Genomic DNA, 22893 nt, shown 5'->3' with positions numbered 1-22893 from the left:
CCCCCCCGGTCACCCAGTCCAAAACAATCCAGTGGCACCTTTAAGACCAAGTTTTATTCAGGTACAAGCTCTCCCTCCTCTGCGAGGACAGATCTCCCCGGGGGGAGCTCTGCAATTTACCTGGCTGCTTCTTGCTCTGACTGAGGGCTGCTGGGAGCAGGGGGTGGGGCTTGTTGCATGTGCCTGCCCCCTGGGTTCTTTACTGCCGGAGCTCTGCTCCTGTGCGCTTCTGCAGGAAATGACCCCAGATTGAAATTAAGTATAACATACCATAACATACAAAAACTGTGGAACAACATACAAAATTCCTGAGAATCCAGAATTATATACCAGCCAGTTAGTCACCAACAGGGTTTCAACATTAATCAACAGTAAAAAAAAAATATTAAGTCAGTATCAGATCATTTCCCAAATACATAAGTGACGTTTGAACTATAAATCCTTATGCATTAATTCAAGTCTAAAACACTACGGTTTCAGGAGTCTGCAGCTCTGAACCACAAAAGGAGTCTTGACAGTAAGGCAGAGGTCAGGGTGAGATCAAAAGTGGAGCCAGGCATGGTAATCCGTCCTAGAGGGAAGCAAATCATGAAGCATGGGTAAACTTGATGCTGTATTGAAAGAGTAGGAAACAAATTTAATGCACCCATGTAAGTTAACAGCAAATGTACCTCAGATATCCAACAAACACACACAAAAAAAGTGCTCAGTGTTTTCTTGTGGTTCAGGGAAGCTTGAACTCTGTTTCCCTGACAACCATTTTAGAGGTGTGGTCATCTATTGCTGCAACTCAGGTATGTATGACTGTTATCTCAAAGGGACAGAGGAAGAGAACAGCCAAACCCTTACAAGAGGCATGCTATCAAAAAAGAAGAAGGGATCACAGGAAACAACACATTATCAGGGGAAGGATGATAGCTATTCACTCAGGACATGACCAAAATAAAAATATCAGTGATGAAATTGCATCTTTGATCCATAAGCCACCTTTAGCGTTCTGATGGTTTTATGCCCATAATACGGTACCCATGGTATATTATAAGTTTTAGAAGTTATGGGAGTGTTGTTTTATTCTTTTGTTATATATTATGTTTGCGGGGAGAGATTGTGACTCTAGGGCTGCCAAATGCCCCCGGGGGGCGGAATTCCACCCGCTTTCGAGCCCCGATTTCCGCTCCCGCGGAATCGGGGCCCGGGGGAAACCCCACCCCCGTGTGCGCGTCACCCGGAATTGACGTCACATGCTGGGGGCGGGGCCACGCCATTTGAGGGGAAAACAAAGAGTTACGCGCACACGCCTAAGACGCCAGCCGGGAGCCCCCTGCTCCCGGCCAAAAAACATTTGGCAACCCTATGTGGCTCAGTGGTAGAGCATCTGATTTGCACACAAAAGATCCTAGATTCATTTCCCAGCATTTCCAGTTATAAGGATCAGGCAGCAGGAGATGTGAAAGACCTCTAGCTGGGAACCCAGACAGCCACTGCCAGTCAAAGTAGACAGTACTGATTTTCAAAGACTAATTATCTGACTCACTCTAAGGCAGCTTCATGTGTTCATGAGAAGGCAGCACATCTGTCCCTATACCTATAGTTTAAAACAGGGGTGGCCAAACTTGCTTGACGTAAGAGCCACATAGAATAAACATCAGATGTTTGAGAGCCGCAAGACATGAATAAATATTACATACATGTTTTTATTGGAAAATATGCAGATTTGCTTTCTATTAAAATTAAATGAGACTACCAAAAATAAAAACAAAAGGGGTAAAGACAGATATTGAGAATGATATTTGTCCAATGGTGTTTATTTGTTTGCTAATAATATTTATTTGTCTAAGAGAGAGAGGTAGAAATAAAGAATGAAAAAGGTGGAAAGAAAGAGAGAGAGAAACAAAGAAAGTCAATGGAGGGAGGGGGAAGAAAGCAAGAGAAGGAGAGGGAGGGAGGGAGAAAGAGAAAGGAAGGTAGAAAGAAAGCGAAAAATGGGGGGGGGAGGGGGGAAGAAAGCAGCTGTTTACTTTAAATGCATCCTCCAAGCCCCCCCCCTCCCAGCTGGCTTGGTTTAGAGAAGGGATTTAAAGAGACAAATGTCTTCTCCAAGCTGACTGGAGGGGGGGTTGAGAATGCTTTCTTTCTCTGCTCCCCCCCCCACACACACACCTCAATTCTACCCAGGGAGGGGAACACTGGCTGGAGAAGGGAAAACCAATCAGGGAGGCATGCCTCCCCTTCGCTTCCCCAGCCGCTCTGCTGGGAGCCGCACAATATGTGTGAAAGAGCCGCATGCGGCTCCCGAGCCACAGTTTGGCCACCCCCGGTTTAAACCCACCCATGATTTTGCTTTTAAGTATATTTTTAAAGCATTTGCAGTGTTGGTCTGCCCAGTTGAGATCCATCTTACTCTTTGACTAGAGTTAACTAACATGTTTTAAATTATTTCGAAAATCTGTCTGCACAAGCTATTTAGCAACAAGACAGAAGCAGATTACAAAAAATATTTATTTTCATCAGGTCCATAATTTTTTTCTACTGCTTTGGGACTTGGCCTCCTTCTTGTTCAACTCTTTGTCTGTTTGTAACTTAGCACGTTTTTATAAATAGTTATATCAAAAGCAGGAGGTGCCAAGCAAATTCAGCTTCCTTAGTCACGAGTCCTCACTTCCTAAAAAGCTGTGTTTCCATTACTCCCACTCAGGGATTTTTGCACACTGGTTCCTATGGCAACACTTTTATCTCTACATCTGCCACATGCCTCCCACTCTCCTTTCATTCCTCGGTGTTTCATTGCAGTTCTGATCTCCCATCTCATGGAGTAGCTTAAATCACTGCTGCACAAACATCTACTTGCAAGGCAACAATGGAAGAAGTATCATAAGCAATGTTTCCTCTAAGCTGTGGAGTCGTGTGAGCAAAAATTCTACTTTGTGGGCTACTGGCATTAAAGTTGTGAGCGAGCAATTTGGCTGCTGCATAAATTAGTTTGCTCTGGAGCCCTCCTTCCTGAGCTAAGACAAAAATATGTGAGCCGGAGGCTAAAAAACTGTGAGCTAGCTCACACTAACTCCGCTTAGAGGGAACACTGATCATAAGCCTCGTTCATTACTACCCTGAAAGACAACACTGGTACATCACATTATAAATCAGACAAAATTACCAGTATATTTTAAAACTTCTGTAGAAATCTATACAACTCTAAATCCATTTCTCAGACCACTCTTGAGCAGTTCTTTGCAACATATCCAATTGAGAAACTTCTGTCCAATGAACGTAGCCAGATACTAGAAAATCCAATTTCCTCCCAGGATATCTTAAGACACTATAACTCAAACCTAATAAAGCTCCCGAACCAAATGGGTTTACACCTGAATTTTACAAAGAATATGCCTCTATACTTGCTACTCCTTTAATGACAACATGCAATCACATCACAGAAACAGGGAAACTTCCTCCTTCATGGAGCCAGGCCTTAATTATTGCACTTCCAAAACCAGGGAAAGACCCTGCCTTAGCAACCTCTTGTAGGCCAATCTCCTTACTGAACACAGACTTCAAAATTCTTACTTCAATCCCATCCAAGAGACTCAATTCTTTTGTAACCCATTATATTGCACAAGACCGTCAACTTTATGCCACATCAGGATATCTCTGATAATACACACAGTTCTCACAATTCTGAACTACTGTAAATCTCACCATCAAAGTGCTACGCTCCAATCCCTAGATGTGGAGAACGCCTTTGATTCCGTGGAAACCCCCTGTCTTAAAATGGTGTTGCAAAAAATGGAGTTTTTAAGAGTTAGGCTAAAAGGATTCGTTTGACACTGTGATGCAATGCTGTTGGAAGCTTCTCTTATAAGGAGCACTAATATTTATTTGAATGTGTTTTTTTAATGTTATGATAAAAATTTAATTAAAAGTTATTTTTTTAAAAAAAAAAAGGGCTTTGGGGGGAAAGTTTTATCCGCTATTAATGCTATTTATGCCAAACCAACAGCTAATCTCAGAATCAACCACTGTACTTCAGAACCTTTTACTTTACAACAGGGTATTCAGCAGGGCTGCCCTCTGTCTCCCCTGCTTTTTGCTCTTGCGATGGAGCCACTAGCCAACATGATATGTAGAAATGACTTCATAAAGGGGGTTCAAATACAGGACAAGGAGTACAAATTATTTCTCTTTGCAGACGATACGTTATAATTTCTCGCACAACCCACATCATCCTTATCCTCACTTCATTACACCATTCAGGAGTTTAGTTCAGTCTCAGGACTTCAAATCAATATTTCTTAATCCTTTATATCACCGATCAATTTAGACACCCAAACAACACAAACTATTAAATTTACTACTACTTACAACTGAGTCAAAGGCTATCTACCATACATAGGAATCAATATTCCTAATGATTTAAAAGATAGAAATTTTAAAAATTCAATCATGATAAAATAGACAAAGACACTGAAAATAATTTCTTGAGCTGGCACAAATTGAGAATCTCTTGGTTTGACCCCCTACATCTTATCAAATCCTTTATTCTTCCTGAACCCATCTGTCTCTTTCACACCGTTCCACTAGGCCTCTCCAACAAACTTCTGCCGAAATGGCAAATCATGCTGCTAAATTTCTTTTGCTCATACAAAAAACACAGTTGTTGTATATTATACAGGAGATCAACAGGGGGAGGCCTCAGCTTTCCCAACAAGAAACAATACTGCACAGCCTTCCAGATTTCAAAAGTGGTTAAATTGCTGAATGACGATCATTCCTCTGACTAGATACACTTACACTCAGAATATACTTAACTCTTTGATATCAAAGAAGTGATCTGGCAGAATTCACCTAAGTGGCCCAAACAGTTGACCAAGAATCCTCTCTTAGCTTCTATGCTAGCCTGCTGGGACCATAATAGATCCCTTTTGGTACCTCCTATCTCAAGACATCAAACATTTCTAAATCAATCCTGGTTCTTACCTGGATGCAGAAATCCCTCATTTGATACATGGGTGACAGCCAATATTACCACACTCCAAGACATTAGTTCTAGACACCTACTAATGACAAAGACTGGTCTAGAAACCAAACTGGAAAGTTCTGTTGCTTGGATGCAATACTTTCAAATATCACACTTATGCTCTCACATAAATCTTCCATTTATATTGCAACAATCTCAAACTGAGTTTGAAAAAATTCTTCGCTCTGCCCATTACAAAAAAAACAAGGCCAGCTACAGAGCTCTTGCTTCTAGAGATGAAAATAAACCTCTAACATATAAATCGCTATGGAACAAAGTGTGTGGATGGATTATCCCTGATGATTGTATTGTATCACAATACAAGAACTCGTGGGCACTCCATGAAACTGCTGAGTGGTCGGGTTAGAACGGATAAAATGAGTGATTAACACATGGAATTCACTGCCACAGGAAGTGGTGGCGGCTACAAGCATGGACGGCTTCAAGAGGGAATTAGATAAGCATATGGAGCAGAGGTCCATCAGTGGCGATTAGCCACAAGGTATAGATAGGGAATCCAGGACAAGTGATGCTCTGTATTCTTGGCGCCTGCGGGGGACCAATAGTGGGAGATCTTCTAGTGTCCTGGCCCCACTGCTGGACCTCCTGATGGCACTGGTATTTCTGGCCACTGTGTGACACAGAGTGTTGGACTGGATGGGCCTTTGGCCTGATCCAACATTGGCGTCTCTTATGTTCTTATTCCTGGTCCACTATCTGGAATACCTCTCCATTTCACTCCAAAATTGCTGATGTAAAATTGTAATCCTTTAAACTACTTTCACATTGGTATCTCACACCCCAAAAACTAGCCCATTCTTCTTTAGTAGCCCAATGTGCTGGAAGAAATGTGGCAACAAAGGAAATTATATGCACTGCTGGATATATTGTCCCATAATTACTCCTTTTGGGGAATCTGTAGCAAAACAAATCAAATTCATCACTAGTATAGGCCTCAATATCACACCAGCACACCTCTTATTGAATGGTTGGACCTCCAGGGATGGCTCCTATTCTAACACGGAAAGAGTATCTATGGTCCCGGTCACACGCAGAAGTTGCTGCGGGATACTCATGGATGCCGGGCGGGTTTTATGGGCGCAATCAAACGGGCACATCTGGCAAGCGTCGCGCACCCATAGCCAACCCATCTCGTCCGGCCGAAGATCCGGAGTTAAAAGGTACCTGTGAAAGTCCACTATCAAACACTCGTTATGGGCCACAGACGGACTTCCTCTGTCTGATTGCTCCAGCGTGTTCCTCTTGCTGCATTGAAGCACGCCGGAAACAACCCCGGTCTGCTGCCGCAACATCAGATCAGGTAGTGGCGGATTAAATTGCGGTGGTGCAAATAGCCATACTTCCCCCCCCCCCAGCATTATCTGCCCTTTGTGACCACGGCCTATGTTGCTCTATGCGGCTAGAAACACCTTTGCTATGACCTGGAAATCAACAAAGTCACCAACCCTCTCACAATGGCATCAAAAGATATGGTGCTTATGGCTTCCGGTCGAGCTAAGATGGAGGACTGACGCACTTTCACTTTTGTGCGAAGTGGGCGACGTAGATGATTTAGGTTTATGGTAAAACCTAGAAGCTAGCTACTGTGTTGTGTGTGTTCTTATTCTTGGATGGTTGTGCTCATTCCTGTACACTGAATTGATTGTGTCAGTTATTATTTGTGATTTATATGCAAGGCTATTTTTGGGCAGGAACGCACAGGAACGGAGTGCCAGCTGGCTTCAGAGTTGGCCACACCCACTACAGCCAAATCCTCTGCGTGCGTGGCTACTGAGGGAAGGCCTGGAGAGTGACCCCCCCGGCCACTCCGAGGTAGGCGGGCCAGGGAGGGCTCTGGAAGGATTGGGGAGGCATTTAAATGCCTCCCCGTGCCTTCCCTGGCCTGTCCAAGGGCTGGCTTGCCCGGGCTCCACGCAGCCGCGGGGTGCCCAGGAAAGCCAAGGGAAGGCATGGGGTGTGGCCTAATATGCTAACGAGTTTCTGCTGTCAGGGGTGTGGCCTATTATGCTAATAAGTTCCTGCTGGGCTTTTTCTACAAAAAAAGCCCTGTTTATATGATTGTGATAAGTATTACTGTAGTATTTTGGTAATAATGAATATTAAAATTCAAAAAAAAATCAATGTTAATTAAATAAGCCTGGTTCACAGAGCAGAGGTATGCAGCCTGGAAGGACAGCAGTAGTACCAAAGGAGCAATGTTCTGTAGCACCAGGGGTGGGGCGGGCTCCTCAGTCTGACAACAGTCCATCTGCTGCCCCCCCCCTCATGCCACAGTGAGGACTTCCATGCTAGATGAACCTATCACAGGACACTGTATTCTAGCTGTTAGGCATGTTTGGATCCCATGTTAAAAGAGAGGTCAGTTGGTATACAGAGGAATGTCAGAGACATTCTCCAGTGCTTAGTTCCCTTGTCCTGATATTTTTAACCACTTGCAGGTTCTTTATCAGAGCCGCTCTACTCCAATGATACTACTACTAACAATAGAGCAGCTGAATTCATGGGTAAGCTATAAGCCCACCCACAGGCCAGCCAGCTCTTGCCATTCAGTTCCCCCCTGTATGATTCATCAAATCAGCCCTTTTCACTGACAAAAATGCTCCTAATGCCTTGTGGATTCTGTGTGCCAGAGGCAAGCAGAGTTGCCTTGCTGGAGCGGATCAAAGATCCAGCTTGATCAGTCTTCTGTATCCAGGACTGGCGCACCTGAGAAGTTGGTGGACAAATGGTACACTGCCTTTCCCCATGAAGGCTCTACGTTTGTGCCTGTCCCTGTTGATCAACAGATCCTCATTTTATCTAATCCTATAATTTTCACCTGAGTTGGAAGATAGATGGAACAGGACTAGCTGGCTAAAGCTATTTTGAATTCTTTCAGGGCAGCTCTCTCTTTCTGCTCCCAATGCACCCTGAACTCAGGGGCTTGATTTACAGGCCTTCTGCAGTCTTTGTCTTTATACCCACCCCTTCCAATGCAGAACTCCTTAATAGCTTGAAGAAGTTTCAGTAGAGAGACCACAAAACAGAGAGAAAAGCAAATGACTCTCTTGTGTTCTCTATAGGTTACATGTAGAGCTTAAAATCAGCATTCCTTCAAACATTAAAGCTGGCCGCTTGTCAAAATTTCATTTTTTTAAGAAAAAGTTCAAATTTTATGAGATCTAAATTTGTATTCTAGAGCACCAAATCCTTTGAAGCTCTAAGCTATCAAGATACTGAATATTTATTAAATCTTCCTATTTCAGTTTTGGCATCACATTCCACAGTTCTGAGTATATGGAAGTGCAAAACATCCTTTGGATGAAAATGTTTGACTTTAAAATGTTTGAAACAGTATAAATTGCTGTTTCGATTTGGCCCATATTTCTGCCCAGGCAGAAAGAGTACTCCATTCGATGTTGCATTGATCTGCACACCAACTTGCGCTCTAGACTAGTTGCACCATTCCCACGTTGGACCAAATACTGCAGATGGTAATGCTCAGGGGTCATTTCCTGCAGGAGTGCACAGGAGCGGAGCTCTGGCAGTAAGGAGCCCAGGGGGCGGGCACATGCAACAATCCCCACCCCCTGCTCCCAGCAGCCCCGGGCCATGAGGAGCATGAGGATCTGTGCGTCCCCCCCCCCATAGCTAGCAATCCAAAACAGTCCAGTGGAGCCTGAGCAGTGGGTGTTGCCTTCTGACACACTTCCGGTGATGTCAGGGGGTGTGGCATATGCAAATAAGTTATGCTAATGAGTTATGCTAATGAGCTCCTGCACCTCTTTTTCTACGAAATGACCGCTGGTAATGCTGAGCTAGATACAATCAACTTAAGAGTGCATTTTGAGTGACAGGCTGTGCCTCAGTGATAGAACATCTGCTTGGCATGCAGAAGGTCCCAGGTTCACTCTCTGACATCTCCCATTAAAAAAGCAGTAGGTGATGTGAAAGATCTCTGCTTGAAGCCCAGGAGTCCTGCTTCCAGGCTGAGTAGACAATACTGACCTTCATGGACCACTGGTTCGAGGCAGCAGGGGTCATTTCCTGCAGGAGCGCTCAGGAGCGGAGCTCTGGCAGTAAAGAGCCCAGGGGCACATGCAAAAAGCCCCACCCTCTGCTCCCAGCAGCCCTCAGTCAGAGCAAAAAGCAGCCAGGTAAGTTGCAGAGCCCCCCTGGTCCAAAACAGTCCAGTGGCACCTTTAAGACCAAGTTTTATTCAGGTACAAGCTCTCCCTCCTCTGCGAGGACAGATCTGCACGTCCCCCCCCCCCAATAGCTAGCAATCCAAAAGAGTCCAGTGGAGCCTGAGCGGTGGGTGTTGCCTTCTGACACACTTCCGGTGATGTCAGGGGAGGGGGGGGCGGCATATGCTAATGAGTTATGCTAATGAGCTCCTGCACCTCTTTTTCTACGAAATGACCCCTGTGAGTCAGTATAAGGCAACTTCATTTGTACTTCCAATTGCTCCAATGTTAATATGTATAATAAGCAAATCGAATTTATCTAGGGCCGGAATAACGTCACCTGGGGGGAAAGTATATATTTGAAGCTAAAAGTATCCACCCAGATCTGGCAGAAAGGAAATAGGTATTTTATTAAACAAAGCTATGACTTCTTAAATAATTAGCTGGTTGGTTATTAGTTACATGGAGCTGCGGTGGCTCAAGTGGTTAAGACGCTGAACTGCAGGCTGTGGAAGGTCAGTAGTTCAGCAGTTCAAGACCTGGGTGCCGCAAGACGGGGTGAGTTCCTGTCTCTAGTTCCAGCTCCTGCCAACCTAGCAGTTCGAAAGCAAGAAATTGCAAGTAGATAAATAGGTACCACTTCAGTGGGAAGGTAACAGCGTTCCGTGCGCCTTGGTGTTTAGTCATGCCAGCCACATGACCACGGAAACGTCTTCGGACAGCGCTGGCTCTTCGGCTTTGAAACGGAGATGAGCACCGCAACCCTAGAGTCGGATTCGACTGGCTTTCGAGCAAGGGAACCTTTACCTTTTACCTTATTAGTTACATAGTTACATTGACTTGGATAATAGCCACTCTCTCCGGAGGACGGCGGAAGACAGGAGGGCCTGGCGTGATGTGGCCCATGGGGTCGCGAAGGGTTGGACTCGACTGTGTGACTGAACAACAACAACAACTCCATTCACACTATTTATTATCTGCCTTGAGCTAGTTACTTCCCAAGTGGAAGAAGGGGAAGACAATGTTTGCTGATTCCCCCTCTCATTCCAACTGCCCACTTTGCCTCGCCCCCAGTGCTGGGGGTTCAGTGACCCAGAAGGGCACCATTTCAAGGCTCAGAGAAGACGACTACAGGGGGCAGGGAAAAGTTCTGCTTGTGCTGCATAGGATCCAAAACAATTATCTTGTGAGTCGCCCAAGTGAGTTTTCAAGGGTTTCTAAACACACGACGTGTACATGATTATGTAAATAGGACTCTGATGATGCATATGCGACACCTAGTTGAGTTATCCATCCATCAGTCACATGTTTATCCTCCCCTTCCTGCAAGCACATACTTTTCATCAGTGATTTTGGGCCTCACTGCTGGTTTCAGTCAACCAGGAGTCTGAATGAAGCAAAAACAATTTAGTAGAGGCAGAAATGGAATAATGTGTAGATGTCACCATAAGCAACGAGTCTTTCAGCCATTCTTATCTATCTCCAGACTCCTACTACATCTACATCATCTGAATAATCAACCAGAGGGCTGGGTTGTCTGCACTACAGAGCCTGACCTACTTCAAAGCTGAATGCTTTGGCAGCTGATACTGTTGCTAGCTTGAATCTGCTTAACCATGCAGTACTTGAATACTCTTGTTAATTGGTTTATATACACAGCTTCCATTTGTTTACTTGTTTTCCTCTTCTGTACCCCACTTCTTCCCCCCCCCAAGTGGGGACCCAGGGTGGCTTACAACATTCTCTCCTCCTCCGTTTTCTTCTCATGACAAGCCTGTGAGATAGGTGAGGGTGGCAGCGTGCCTGGCCCAAGGTCACCCTGCAAGCTTCTATGGCAGGGTAGGAATTCGAATCAGGCTCTCGCAGATCCTAATCCACCACCACTCTAACCAGGACTACACCATGCCGGTCCTTTGTGAACAACTCCGTCGTATTCCACTATTGTATTTGTGTTTAATTTTTTATATTTGTTTTAGGTGGAAAACTCCTTTTTTTAAAAAAGTTAGAGCCATAAGAACATTAAAGATGCCCTGCTGGATCAAACCAGTCATCTGTCTTGTCCATGCTTGGAGAAACGATGGCTGAGGGGTGGCATGATTGAGGTTTATATGATTAATGCATGGGATAGAGCAGGTAGAGAAAGAAGGACTTTTCTCCCTTTCTCACGATACAAGAACTCGTGGGCACTCCATGAAATTGCTGAGCGGTCAGGTTAGACCAGATAAAAGGAAGTACTTCTTCACCCAAAGAGTGATTAACAAATGGAATTCACTGCCACAGGAGGTGGTGGTGGCTACAAGCATGGACGGCTTCAACAGGGAATTAGATAAGCATATGGAGCAGTGGTCCATCGGTGGCTATTCGACACAAGGTATAGATAGGGAATCCAGGACAAGTGATGCTCTGTATTCTTGGCGCCTGCGGGGGGCCAATAGTGGGAGGTCTTCTAGTGTCCTGGCCCCACTGCTGGACCTCCTGATGGCACCTGGTATTTTTGGCCACTCTGTGACAGAGTGTTGGATTGGATGGGCCATTGGCCTGATCCAACATTGGCTTCTCTTATGTTCTTATGATCCTGTTTGGCACAGTGACCAAGTCAGGAAGGGCGACAAAGAGGGCAGGAGAGGCTAAGGTGAGGGTGCCCCCTAGCCCTGGTATATTCGTTCATTTGCTGCCTCTGCGCATGGAGGTTGCTTTGAGTCACTAGGGCTGGTAGTCATTCATGGACTTCATGAATCTGCCTAACCTTTTAACAGCCCTCTAGTCTCCCGGCCATCACTCAGTCTTTTGTGCAGACCCCTGTTTTAACCTTCCTCCCAATATCCCTGGTCTCTTCTGCCACCGGCTGTGAGCCGATTCCACCTTACCGCCAAGGCTTCCTCTGAGCTGTGGAGTCTGGTGAGCAAAAATTCTATTTTGAGAGCTACTGGCATTAAAAATTGTGAGCAGGCGATTTGGCTACTGAGTACATTCATTTGCTCTGGAGCCACCTGAACTAAGAAAAAAAATGGGTGAGCTGGAGGCTAAAAAGCTGAGCTAGCTTGCACTAACTCAGCTTAGAGGGAACACTGCTTACCGCTTCATGTGACTGCCCCTGGGCGAGAGAGTCCCTGCGGGTGCCCTAGCAACCGCACATTGCCCGTTCAGAGAGTTGACAGCACAGAGCCCTGCGAGCATAGTGGGGTTTTTTATGTTTTATTTATAAATTTTTCACAATACAGTGTGTTTCATAGATGCATATTCTTACATATTTTTGAGTCTACATTTTCCATGTTTTGTTTATCCATCTATACAGTCCCGTCCATCTTTTAACATATATGTCATCATCTCTCCCTTGTAGTGTTGAACGTATCCATTTCTGCTATTTCCATCAATTTGAATACTATCTCATCCCTTGAGGGAGCCCTGCCAGCCTAGCTGATGTACAGTTTCACTTGACTTTGCACTGGATGGCTGGGCACGTCTTGTTTCCTCTGCTCCCCGGATCCTAACTAGGGTTGCCACTGCAGTGTTCCCTCTAAGCTGAGTTAGTGCAAGCTAGCTCAGCTTTTTAGCCTCCAGCTCACCCATTTTTTTTCTTAGTTCAGGTGGCTCCAGAGCAAATGAATGTACTCAGTAGGCAAATCGCCTGCTCACAATTTTTAATGCCAGTAGCTCTCAAAATAGAATTTTTGCTCACCAGACTCCACAGCTCAGAGGAAGCCTTGGCGGTAAGGTGGAATCGGCTCACAGCCGGTGGCAGAAGAGACCAGGGATATTGGGAGGAAGGTTAAAACAGGGGTCTGCAGGGGGTGGAGCCGGGAGAGGGCGGGGTTTGGGGAGGGGCCTCAGCAGGGTCCAACCATCCAGTCCACCCTTCAAAGCAGGCATTTTCTCCAGGGGAGCCGATCTCTGTCAGCTGGGGCTCAGTTGTAAAATCGGGAGATCCCCAGGCCCCACCTGGAGGCTGGCAACCCTGATCCTAGCCGAGGGGAACCTCTTCTTCCTCTTCTCCGCACATGACGTTCCCCTCCCGGGCCGGACAGAGTCAGACCCCAAGCCTCTCGATCTCGGATCCCTTAACACGATCGCCTCTGATTGCTCCTTAGGGACTGGGATCCTCCTACCGGCGGGATCGGCGGCAGGCGACGCTTGCAGGTTGGGGGTGTGTCAGCTCCCCGCCCAGAACGCACTCAACGGAGCAGCGAAGAGAACTCGCCTGTCCTTTGCAGCCTCGGAGGGAGGGATCCGGAGCCACCATGCCGCCTATGAAAGTCTGCATCATCGGATCCGGGAACTGGTGAGTCCGGGCTGGGGAGAGGGGACCTGTGGTCGGATTCTGCGCCCGAAAGAAGGGGTCTCCTAGCGCAGGAAAGTCTCGACCTGCGGGGAGTGGACGGGACCTTTGGAGGTGCCCAGAAAACGCTGCCTTTTCAGAGAAGGGGGGGGGAGTCCTGAGCAGTGTTCCCTCTAAGCTGAGTTAGTGTGAGCTTGCTCACAGTTTTTTAGCCTCTGGCTCACACATTTTCGTCTTCGCTCAGGAAGGAGGGCTCCAGAGCAAACTAATTTATGCAGGAGCCAAACCGCTCGCTCACAATTTTAATGCCAGGAGCTCACAAAGAAGAATTTTTGCTCACAAGACTCCACAGCTTAGAGGGAACATTGTCCTGAGCAATGCTTCCTCTAGGCTGTGGAGTCTCGTGAGCAAAAATTCTACTTTGTGAGCTCCTGGCATTAGAGTCGCGGGCGAGCCATTTAGCTGTTGCATAAAGTCGTTTCCTCTGGAGCCACCCTTCCTGAGTTAAGACAACAATGTGCGAGCCGGAGGCTAAAAGACTGTGAGCTAGCGCACACCCACTCAGCTTAGAGGGAGCGCCGGTTCTGAGCAATGCTCCCTCTAAGCCGTGGAGTCTTGTGAGCAAAAAGTCTACTTTGTGAGCTCCTGGCATGAAAGTGGTGAGCGAGCGAGCGATTGGGCCGCTGCATCAATTAGTCTGCTCTGGAGCCCTCCTTCCTGAGCTAAAACAAAACTGCGTGAGCCGGAGGCTAAAAAACTGTGAGCTTGCTCACACCAACTCAGCTCAGGGGGAAACACTGGTTCTGAGTGACCCAATTCTCTGCCGTGTGTTCAGTAGCCTTCTCGTGGCTTTCTGCGTGGAGCGGCGGGCTTCTCTTTTTCTGCCTTCACACCTGAGCGGGGAAGGCGAATGCCCCTCTTTTCCTTCCCTCCCCGAGGGAGAGGAGCTCGTAGCCCTCTAAGTGTTCCCTCTAAGCTGAGTTAGTGTGAGCTAGCTCACAGCTTTTTAGCCTCCAGCTCACAGATTTGTGTTTTAGCTCAGGCTGGCTCCAGAGCAAACTAATTTATGCAGCAGCCAAATCGCTGGCTCACAGCTTTAATGCCAAGTTGCTCACAAAGTAGAAGTTTTGCTCACAAGACTCCACAGCTTAGAGGGAACATTGAATCAGGCAGTCCACACTGGAGAATCGACGGGGGGGGGGGTGTCGCAGGGGCAAAAGCACTTGATGGATTACTTCCTCGCCTCCTGTAAACCGCCCCATCCAAACCAGGGTAGGTAACGGGGTTTTTAGCCAACCTTGGCATGAATCCTGAAGGGCGATGTGAGAATTCTCGTGTCTGTTTGTGAGGCTGGAGAATGGCATACTTATGTAAACATTATATTAACTAGCCCGTAGACCAGGGTCTTCTGTAAGAGGCGTCGGGACCTGGTCTAGCTCACCAGTCTAAATGGGAGAGTCACAGTGTAGTAGTTTGGACTAGGGCCCGAGTTCGAATCCCACTCCTTTATAATATCGATGATACGGGATGAAAAGATGATGAGTGAGGGCAGATTAAGTGGTAACAGTTGTTCGGCTCTCAGATGTACGTCTCAACAGTTTGCAAAATAGCACTGGATATTGGCATCCAGACTGCAATGCAATGAAACGTCTTTATGTCATGTTTTCTGCACAGCTAGATCCAAATGGTTTCAGTGGGACAGGAAAGGATACATTGCTTTCTGTTCTGGCTTAATAGACAGGAAAGGATACATTACTTTCTGTTCTGGATTAATAGTGTGTGTAATAGGGACGCTGTAGGGACGTATATTGTTGTTACTGTATATTATTATCATTACTGTTGCTTAGCATAAGTTATCTTGGAACCCCATCTTGAATCTATAGTTAAATATCCTTGGAGCACCGTGGAAGGAATTTTTAGTGAATTGTATTTATTGTATTTTATACTGTTTTGTGTTGTTTTATTGTTTTAACTTCGGCATTTATGCCCCTTGTGAGCTGCCCTGAGCCTTTGGGGAGGGCGGGATATAAATTTAAAAATTAATAAATAAATAATAATACACACACACACACACAGAGGGAGGGCATTTACAACTCAGCTGTCCAAAGTAACATCTTTTAAGAAAGGATGTCTAGTACACTCTTACAGTTTTCTCCAAAAAGGAAAGAGATAAAATAATAGCGGACAGATGCGCCTCCCATATACTGACTCATAGCATTACTCTGTCAAGGTCAGTCTTTTCTACTGGTGCTCGCAGGATAGATTTTTCACATTACCTCCTGCCTGACTCTTTTAGCTGGAGATTCTAGGGACTGGAGGTGAGACCATCTACGTGCAAAGCACATGTTCTGCCACTGACCCATGGCCCTTCTCAGTGTGGAATCTGCTTTATGTGGTGTCACTATAGACTACAAATGTTAAAGTCGGGGGGGGGGATGTTAAAATGGGTTGGAATTTTTAGGAGACGGGGGGAGGACCTCCTGTGACTTATTTTGCTCTTTCGGAATGAGTGGAATTCTTTTAAAATGAGGTTTATTCACTCAAAACATATAACATGATGATTTTTAGGCAAGAGCATTAGAGAATAGTCATTCCTCTGTATACTATGGACGTATACAATATACATTTTAAAGGATATGCTTATTGCTCAATTGTGACTAGTTTGTTCACAATTAATGTGATATAATGTGTATGATGATGATGATGTGCTGTTGAAGAGTTCGGTGTTTTAAATATTATAAAGTGTATCCAACTCCACTGCTGGTCCTGTTGCAACTGTATGAGCCTGCTTCTGTTCAAATAATATACTGACTTAACATAAGAACATAAGAGACGCCAATGTTGGATCAGGCCAAAGGCCCATCCAGTCCAACACTCTGTATCACACAGTGGCCAGAAATACCAGGTGCCATCAGGAGGTCCACCAGTGGGGCCAGGACATTAGAAGCCCTCCCACTGTTGGGCCCCCCAAGCACCAAGAAGACAGAGCATCACTTGCCTCAGACTGAGAGTTCCTATCTATACCTTGTGGCTAATAGCCACTGATGGACCTCTGTTCCATATGCTTATCTAATTCCCTCTTGAAGCCGTCCATGCTTGTAGCTGCCACCACCTTCTGTGGCAGTGAATTCCAAGTGTTAATCACTCTTTGGGTGAAGAAGTACTTCCTTTTATCCGTTCTAACCCGACCGCTCAGCAATTTCATGGAGTGCCCATGAGTTCTTGTATTGTGAGAAAAGGAGAAAAGTACCTCTTTCTCTACCTGTTCTTTTCCATGAATAATCTTGTAAACCTCAATCATGTCACCCCTCAGTCGTCTTTTCTCCAAGCTAATTGATAAACACAGGATGTGATGATGGCCACTAGCTCAGGTGGCTTTAAAGTGGAATAATACGGAGAACAAGAAAAACTGTGAAAAAGTGACGCTTAATATATGTCTTTAAAGAATCATAGAAAAGTGAACAAAAATAATATACATAATCATAGAAAAATATATTGACGGTGATCTCCGGAATGTCTTGCCGTTTCGAAGGAAGATCTTCTTCTGAACAAAGATGTGGGACAAAAACTGTCTCTCAATAGTTCATATCCTCTGGTGACGTCTCACAATTATCAGGGAAGATTTTCAATAATCATAACAGCTGTTAACCTTGCCATGGCAGGTTCTACTATACATTACATTGAGAGACAGTTTTTGTCCCACATCTTTGTTCAGAAGAAGATCTTCCTTCGAAACGGCAAGACATTCCGGAGATCACCGTCAATATATTTTTCTATGATTATGTATATTATTTTGGTTCACTTTTCTATGATTCTTTAAAGACATATATTAAGCGTCACTTTGTCACAGTTTTTCTTGTTCTACGTATTATCTCATTACTGTGCCAATCAATTGTTATTTTAAAGCGGAATAGACAATTTCACGGAGGAAGATGTCTAGCAACAGTTGCTAACCATGAGGATTAAACAGAACCTCAATATTCAGTGATAGTTTACCCTGAGTGCCAGTCAGTGGGCAACAACATCAGGAGAAGACTATTGTCTTCATGATTTGCTTGTAGGTTTCATGGAGGCATCTGGCTGGCTATTGTGGGATACAAGATGCTGGACTAGATGGATGTTTGGCTGTATCCAGCAGGGGTCTTCTTATATTAATCAAATGATAATATATACAAAGCCATAACTGTAAGGCAAAAAGCCAATAAATGTAATGTAAGAGACAACATGGTGAGTATCAGCAAGAAGAGCAATGGATTCATTCTTGTTCTCAGTCTTGCAGTCTTGTCTGATCAGCTAATTCTGTCTTTGAAGTAGACAATGTTCTTTCCTCTTTTTTTTGCATGAACTGTCAGCATGTTTATTTGCATCCCTTACTTTCTGATTGATGGGCCCATAACCTGTATACTAATCTGACAACTTTCTTCTTTCCTCACCTTTTCATACTCGGTTTTGTATATGCACAAGTTTACCTGAAGAGTTAAGCCTACTTTCACATTCTTCAAGGGAACAGCACATTTAAATGCAGATCTCTATTTTCTTAACATCCAGTTTGGGCATTCTAGAATAATGTGTCTCTGGTGCCTACATTAATGAAAAGAACACGATCCTATATTGAGACTAACTATAGATACAGGATCTACAACAACACTAGTTATACAATAGCAGTACACCTCCTAGTGTACTTTTTTTTTTTTGGCAAACTATAGAACTCCTCTACCCTTGGAGCTTCTCCATAATCAAAACCTGAGCAGTTTTGCAAAACACTGTAAGCCAATGTTTGGGTTGGCTGTTATGGGTCAGTCATTTAAACTGATAGGAAATACCAGGGGTCATTTTGTAGAAAAAGAGGTGCAAGAGCTCATTAGCATAATGCATTAGCATAATTTATTTGCATATGCCACACACCCTGACATCACCGGAAGTGTGTCAGAAGGCTCCACTGGACTTTTGGATTGCTAGCTATTGGGGGGGGGACACACAGATCTGCCCTCACAGAGGAGGGAGAGCTTGTACCTGAATAAAACTTGGTCTTAAAGGTGCCACTGGACTGGGGTGGGGGCTCTGCAGTTTACCTGTCTGCTTCTTGCTCTGACTGAGGGCTGCTGGGAGCAGGGGGTGGGGCTTGTTGCATGTGCCCACCCCCTGGGCTCTTTACTGCCGGAGCTCCGCTCCTGTGCGCTCCTGCAGGAAATGACCCCTGGGAAATACGAAGCTTTCATGTGTTTTAATCTTACTGACTTTCTCTGTTTGGAGGACATGTCTGTTTGATCTGATTTGTGTGCTGGCTTTCAGCCCTATCTACAGCTCCTCACAACCATTGTGAACTATCTAGCAGAAGAAGAAGTGATTCCAAACAACTCTTATTACAAAGATCTGTTATATTTTTAAAAGGGCTCTTAAGGGTTGAGAAAGTTGATTATTGCATAGCGTCAATATATGTTATGAATGTACTGTTGTATATATTGTTCAAAATAAAAAACACTTATTGGGGAAAAAAAATGAAAGAGTTGAAGGGATACACCCTTGCTGATTCCATTGAAGCCAATAGGTTTAGAAGGGTACAAGTGTGCTTAGGATGCCAAAAATACAATAAAAAACACAAATAGAAACACGTTATAATAATATTGTAATGGAGCACCGTGGTCTTCTAAAGGGATATGTTATCATGGTAATTAGTTAACTTGATGCAATGGTACAAATTCACCACTAAATTATTGTTGTATTTTTTTTAAAGCTCTAATAATGAAAAGGAAGTAGCCAGGACACAGTAGTAGATATCATAGACTGCTATCCACACTGATCATCCAAAGCTTGTACCTATTTTATGAGTGGGAACATCCCCTCCCCTAAGAAATGGAGCAAAGTTGAGACAGATCACATGATACAGAATGGACCTCTCCGGTTTCCTATTAAAATGCAGACTGTTTGGTTTTTGGGTGAGATCACATGAAAATCTAACCGTCTGCAATTTAAATCTCCCCACAAAGACATGCCGATGAGTGTAAGAGAGAGGCAGGCAGGCGGCAGGCTTCTTGAGTTCCAACTCACACCACCCCAGAGATGCACCACAATACAGAGAACACGGTGTTCTTTTCCTCATGTTTTGCCAGCTGGTGACAATTTCTCCCAAGTCTAGGCACACAGCCTAAGTTCCTCAAACCAGTGGAGAGAGAAAAGATCATGAGTTACTAGGAGGGGGGAGGATGCTGAAAAGAAGCAGAATAAGCATAGATTGCTTGGTGACACCATTTGACTATTGGGTGTCACTTCATAAGACGGATCTAATATCACTTCAGGTTGTTGCTGCTGCTATGGTAAGGGTGCCAAAATCCCATCCACTCACTCCGCTTTCACAGGGCTTCTTATTGTAAAACCCTGTGACTAATAATAGGCACCTCTTGTTTTAGAGGGCTTTGCTTCTATAGAGAGGGCATTACAGGCTGTTCTGCATGATTTAAAAAAGTACGATGCCACAAGATCCCCTCGAGACCCTTTGAAGAACAGTAGCTCTATTATCTGCATTATCAGGGAAGGAGACATAGTGATGGAATGGGATAATTTAAACCCAGGGCTATTTCGGGGCAGGAACGCACAGGAACGGAGTTCCGGCTGGCTCCCAAGTTGGCCACACCCAGCAGGAACTCATTAGCATAATAGGCCACACCCAACAGCAGAAACTCATTAGGATTGGCTACATTAGGGGTGTGTGGCCTAACATGCAAATAAGTTCCTGCTACAAAAAAAGCCCTGGTTTGACAACAAGGTAAACAGAATAAGAAGCAAAAGGTGGGTGTGGCTGGATGACCACACTTCTGGTAACACGGGGGTGTGGCCTAATAAGCTAATGAGCTGTGCTGTCATGGGTGTGGCCTAATATGCTAATGAGTTCCTGCTGGGCTTTTTCTACAAAAAAAGCCCTGTTTAAACCCCAAGAAATATGTGCTTTACAGAGCAATCCTAGTGTGTGTGTGTGGAATTGGAATAGGGAGCTGACCCCCTATACCAGTGTAACTTGGATTTATGCTGGTGTAAGGGCTCAAGTGGTTAAGACGCTGAACTGCAGCCTGGAAGGTCGGTAGTTTGGCAGTTTGAGACCCGAAGTGCCGCATGACGGAGTGAGCTCCCGTCTCTGGATCCAGCTCCTGCCAACCTAGCAGTTCGAAAGCAAAAAACTGCAAGTAGATAAATAGGTAGCACTTTGGTGGGAAGGTAACAGCGTTCTGTGCACCTTGGTGTTTAGTCATGCCGGCCTCATGACCACGGAAACATCTTCGGACAGCGCTGGCTCTTCGGCTTGGAAATGTAGTTGAGCACTGCAACCCTTGAGTCAGATTCGACTGGCTTTCGAGCAAGGGAAACCTTTACCTTTAAGGGGCATTTATGCCAACATGGGGCACGAGTGGCGCTGGTGCAGCTGCACCACAGCCGCATGACACAGGAGTGATGGTGTGAAGTCCTGCACTGGCAGAAATGTGGGCGTGCCAGGAGGCATGGTGCCACTCAGTCAGCTCCCACAAGCATTTTCAGCACTGGAATGCTCCCCCAAACAGGTGCAAAATTCTGCTGGCAAAAATGCCAGCGCAGCCCATTGGCAGCCACGGTAACTCCTAATTCACTCCCCTCACCCTCAGCTGCAGCCATGCCTGTGAGAACCTAAGCAGCTCAGGATATTAATCAAGTGCACACCCAGTCAGCAAACACCCCATGCTGGCCTACCCCTCCTTGGCACCCAATCATGGACTGCCCCATCCTACAAATTGTTCCAGGAGGTCGACCCAGAACTCCAGAAGTAGGGTGCGTGGCACGGAATGCTGTCTGACAGCTCCCCATCGTGTGGACTTAGAGCTCGGACACATGCACCTCAGTGGCAGGCAAAACACAGATATGGCATCTAGCACCGGTGGGTGAGCACTTGGGGGGGAATACACCACCAGCAGAGCAAAGTCCACACTCTGTGGATGACCCCTCCCAGATTTCAGCTCCCACAGGAACACCAACTTGTCCTCCAGGATCCCAAGAGGTAGCCACGCATGAACAGGTAAGCGAGGCACTCCTTCCCCAACCCTTCCCCCCGGCCAACAACAGTGGCAACAAACTGCACTGGACACAATTAATGCTCCCCCTAAGCTGTGGAGTCTTGTGAGCAGAAATTCTACTTTGTGAGCGACTGGCATTAAAGTTGTGAGCGAGCGATTTGGCTACTGTAGAAATGGGTTAGCTCTGGAGCCCTCCTTCCTGAGCTAAGACAAAAAGGTGTGAGCCAGAGGCTGAAAAACTGTGACCTAGCTCACACTAACTCAGCTTAGAGGGAACATTGGACACAATCAATGCTCCCTCTAAGTTGTGGAGTCTTGTGAGCAAAAATTCTACTTTGTGAGCTACTGGCATTAAAAGCTGTGATACAAAAAAAAAAATCTGGACACACACGACCCAATCAGTTGAACAAGTATAAAGCCAACAGTCGTGATAGTCTGACCCACAATCAAACAGTCATAAGACTTATAAAGAATGCTGTTTATGTATTGCAATCTAAAGCACTATAACATGATACACAATGTCGTCTCCGGATTACATAACAACGTTTCAAAAAATGAATCTTCTTCAGGAGATATTCTGTAGTGTACAAAAATACAATTTTTAGAATATGTGCTACACCAATAGCAAGAGACAATACAATAATCTTAGTGCTTATTTACATAGTGGTGCCAAAGTTCTCTGTTTCATAATTACAACTAATCAACCTAGTAGTAACTTACATTACATTCAGATAGGACGTTGATCTCAATGAACATACAGGCTCAAAATATGCTGCTATGTTTCTACTGGAGTAGCAATCACCAGAGAGAGACGCCAGTGATTAGGTTGATTAGTTGTAATTTGAAATATCTTGTATGTGTTCATAACAAAGGTAATATTACTATGTTACAGATTCTTAAGACTTGTTGTCTAACATTTATGAAACAGAGAGCTTTGGCACCACTATGTAAGTAAGCACTAAGATTATTGTATTGTCTCTTGCTATTGGTGTAGCACATATTCTAAAAATTGTATTTTTGTACACTACAGAATATCTCCTGAAGAAGATTCATTTTTTGAAACGTTGTTATGTAATCCGGAGACGACGTTGTGTATCATGTTATAGTGCTTTAGATTGCAATACATAAACAGCATTCTTTATAAGTCTTATGACTGTTTGATTGTGGGTCAGACTATCACGACTGTTGGCTTTATACTTGTTCAATTAAAAGTTGTGAGCCAGATATTTGGCTACTGCATAAATGAGTTTGGTCTGGAGCTCTCCTTCCTGAGCGAAGATGAAAATGTGTGAGCCGGAGGCTAAGGAACTGTGAGCTAGCTCACACTAACTCAACTTAGAGGGAACACTGGACACAAAGTCTCCTGCTCCTGAACCCGGCAGC

At 45.0% G+C, this 22893-nt stretch overlaps 1 protein-coding gene across 1 annotated transcript in view; it reads left to right on the top strand.

The window, feature by feature from the left end:
* Positions 1 to 13428: 13428 nt before the first annotated feature.
* The window catches only part of LOC107125582 (glycerol-3-phosphate dehydrogenase 1-like protein), a 45095-nt gene continuing 35630 nt past the window's right edge, over positions 13429 to 22893 (top strand). Inside the window, exon 1 of the mRNA XM_015429007.1 lies at positions 13429 to 13477. Coding sequence (XP_015284493.1) covers positions 13437 to 13477 — 41 coding nt within the window. The 5' untranslated portion in view covers positions 13429 to 13436. The remainder of the gene's footprint in view (positions 13478 to 22893) is intronic.

The sequence above is a fragment of the Gekko japonicus genome, unplaced genomic scaffold, assembly GCF_001447785.1.
Source record: "Gekko japonicus isolate JY-2015 unplaced genomic scaffold, Gekko_japonicus_V1.1 scaffold1369, whole genome shotgun sequence".
Taxonomy (NCBI): Eukaryota; Metazoa; Chordata; class Lepidosauria; order Squamata; family Gekkonidae; genus Gekko; species Gekko japonicus.
Note: the sequence above shows the minus strand (reverse complement) of the source record. Positions and strands in the feature narration are given on the sequence as shown.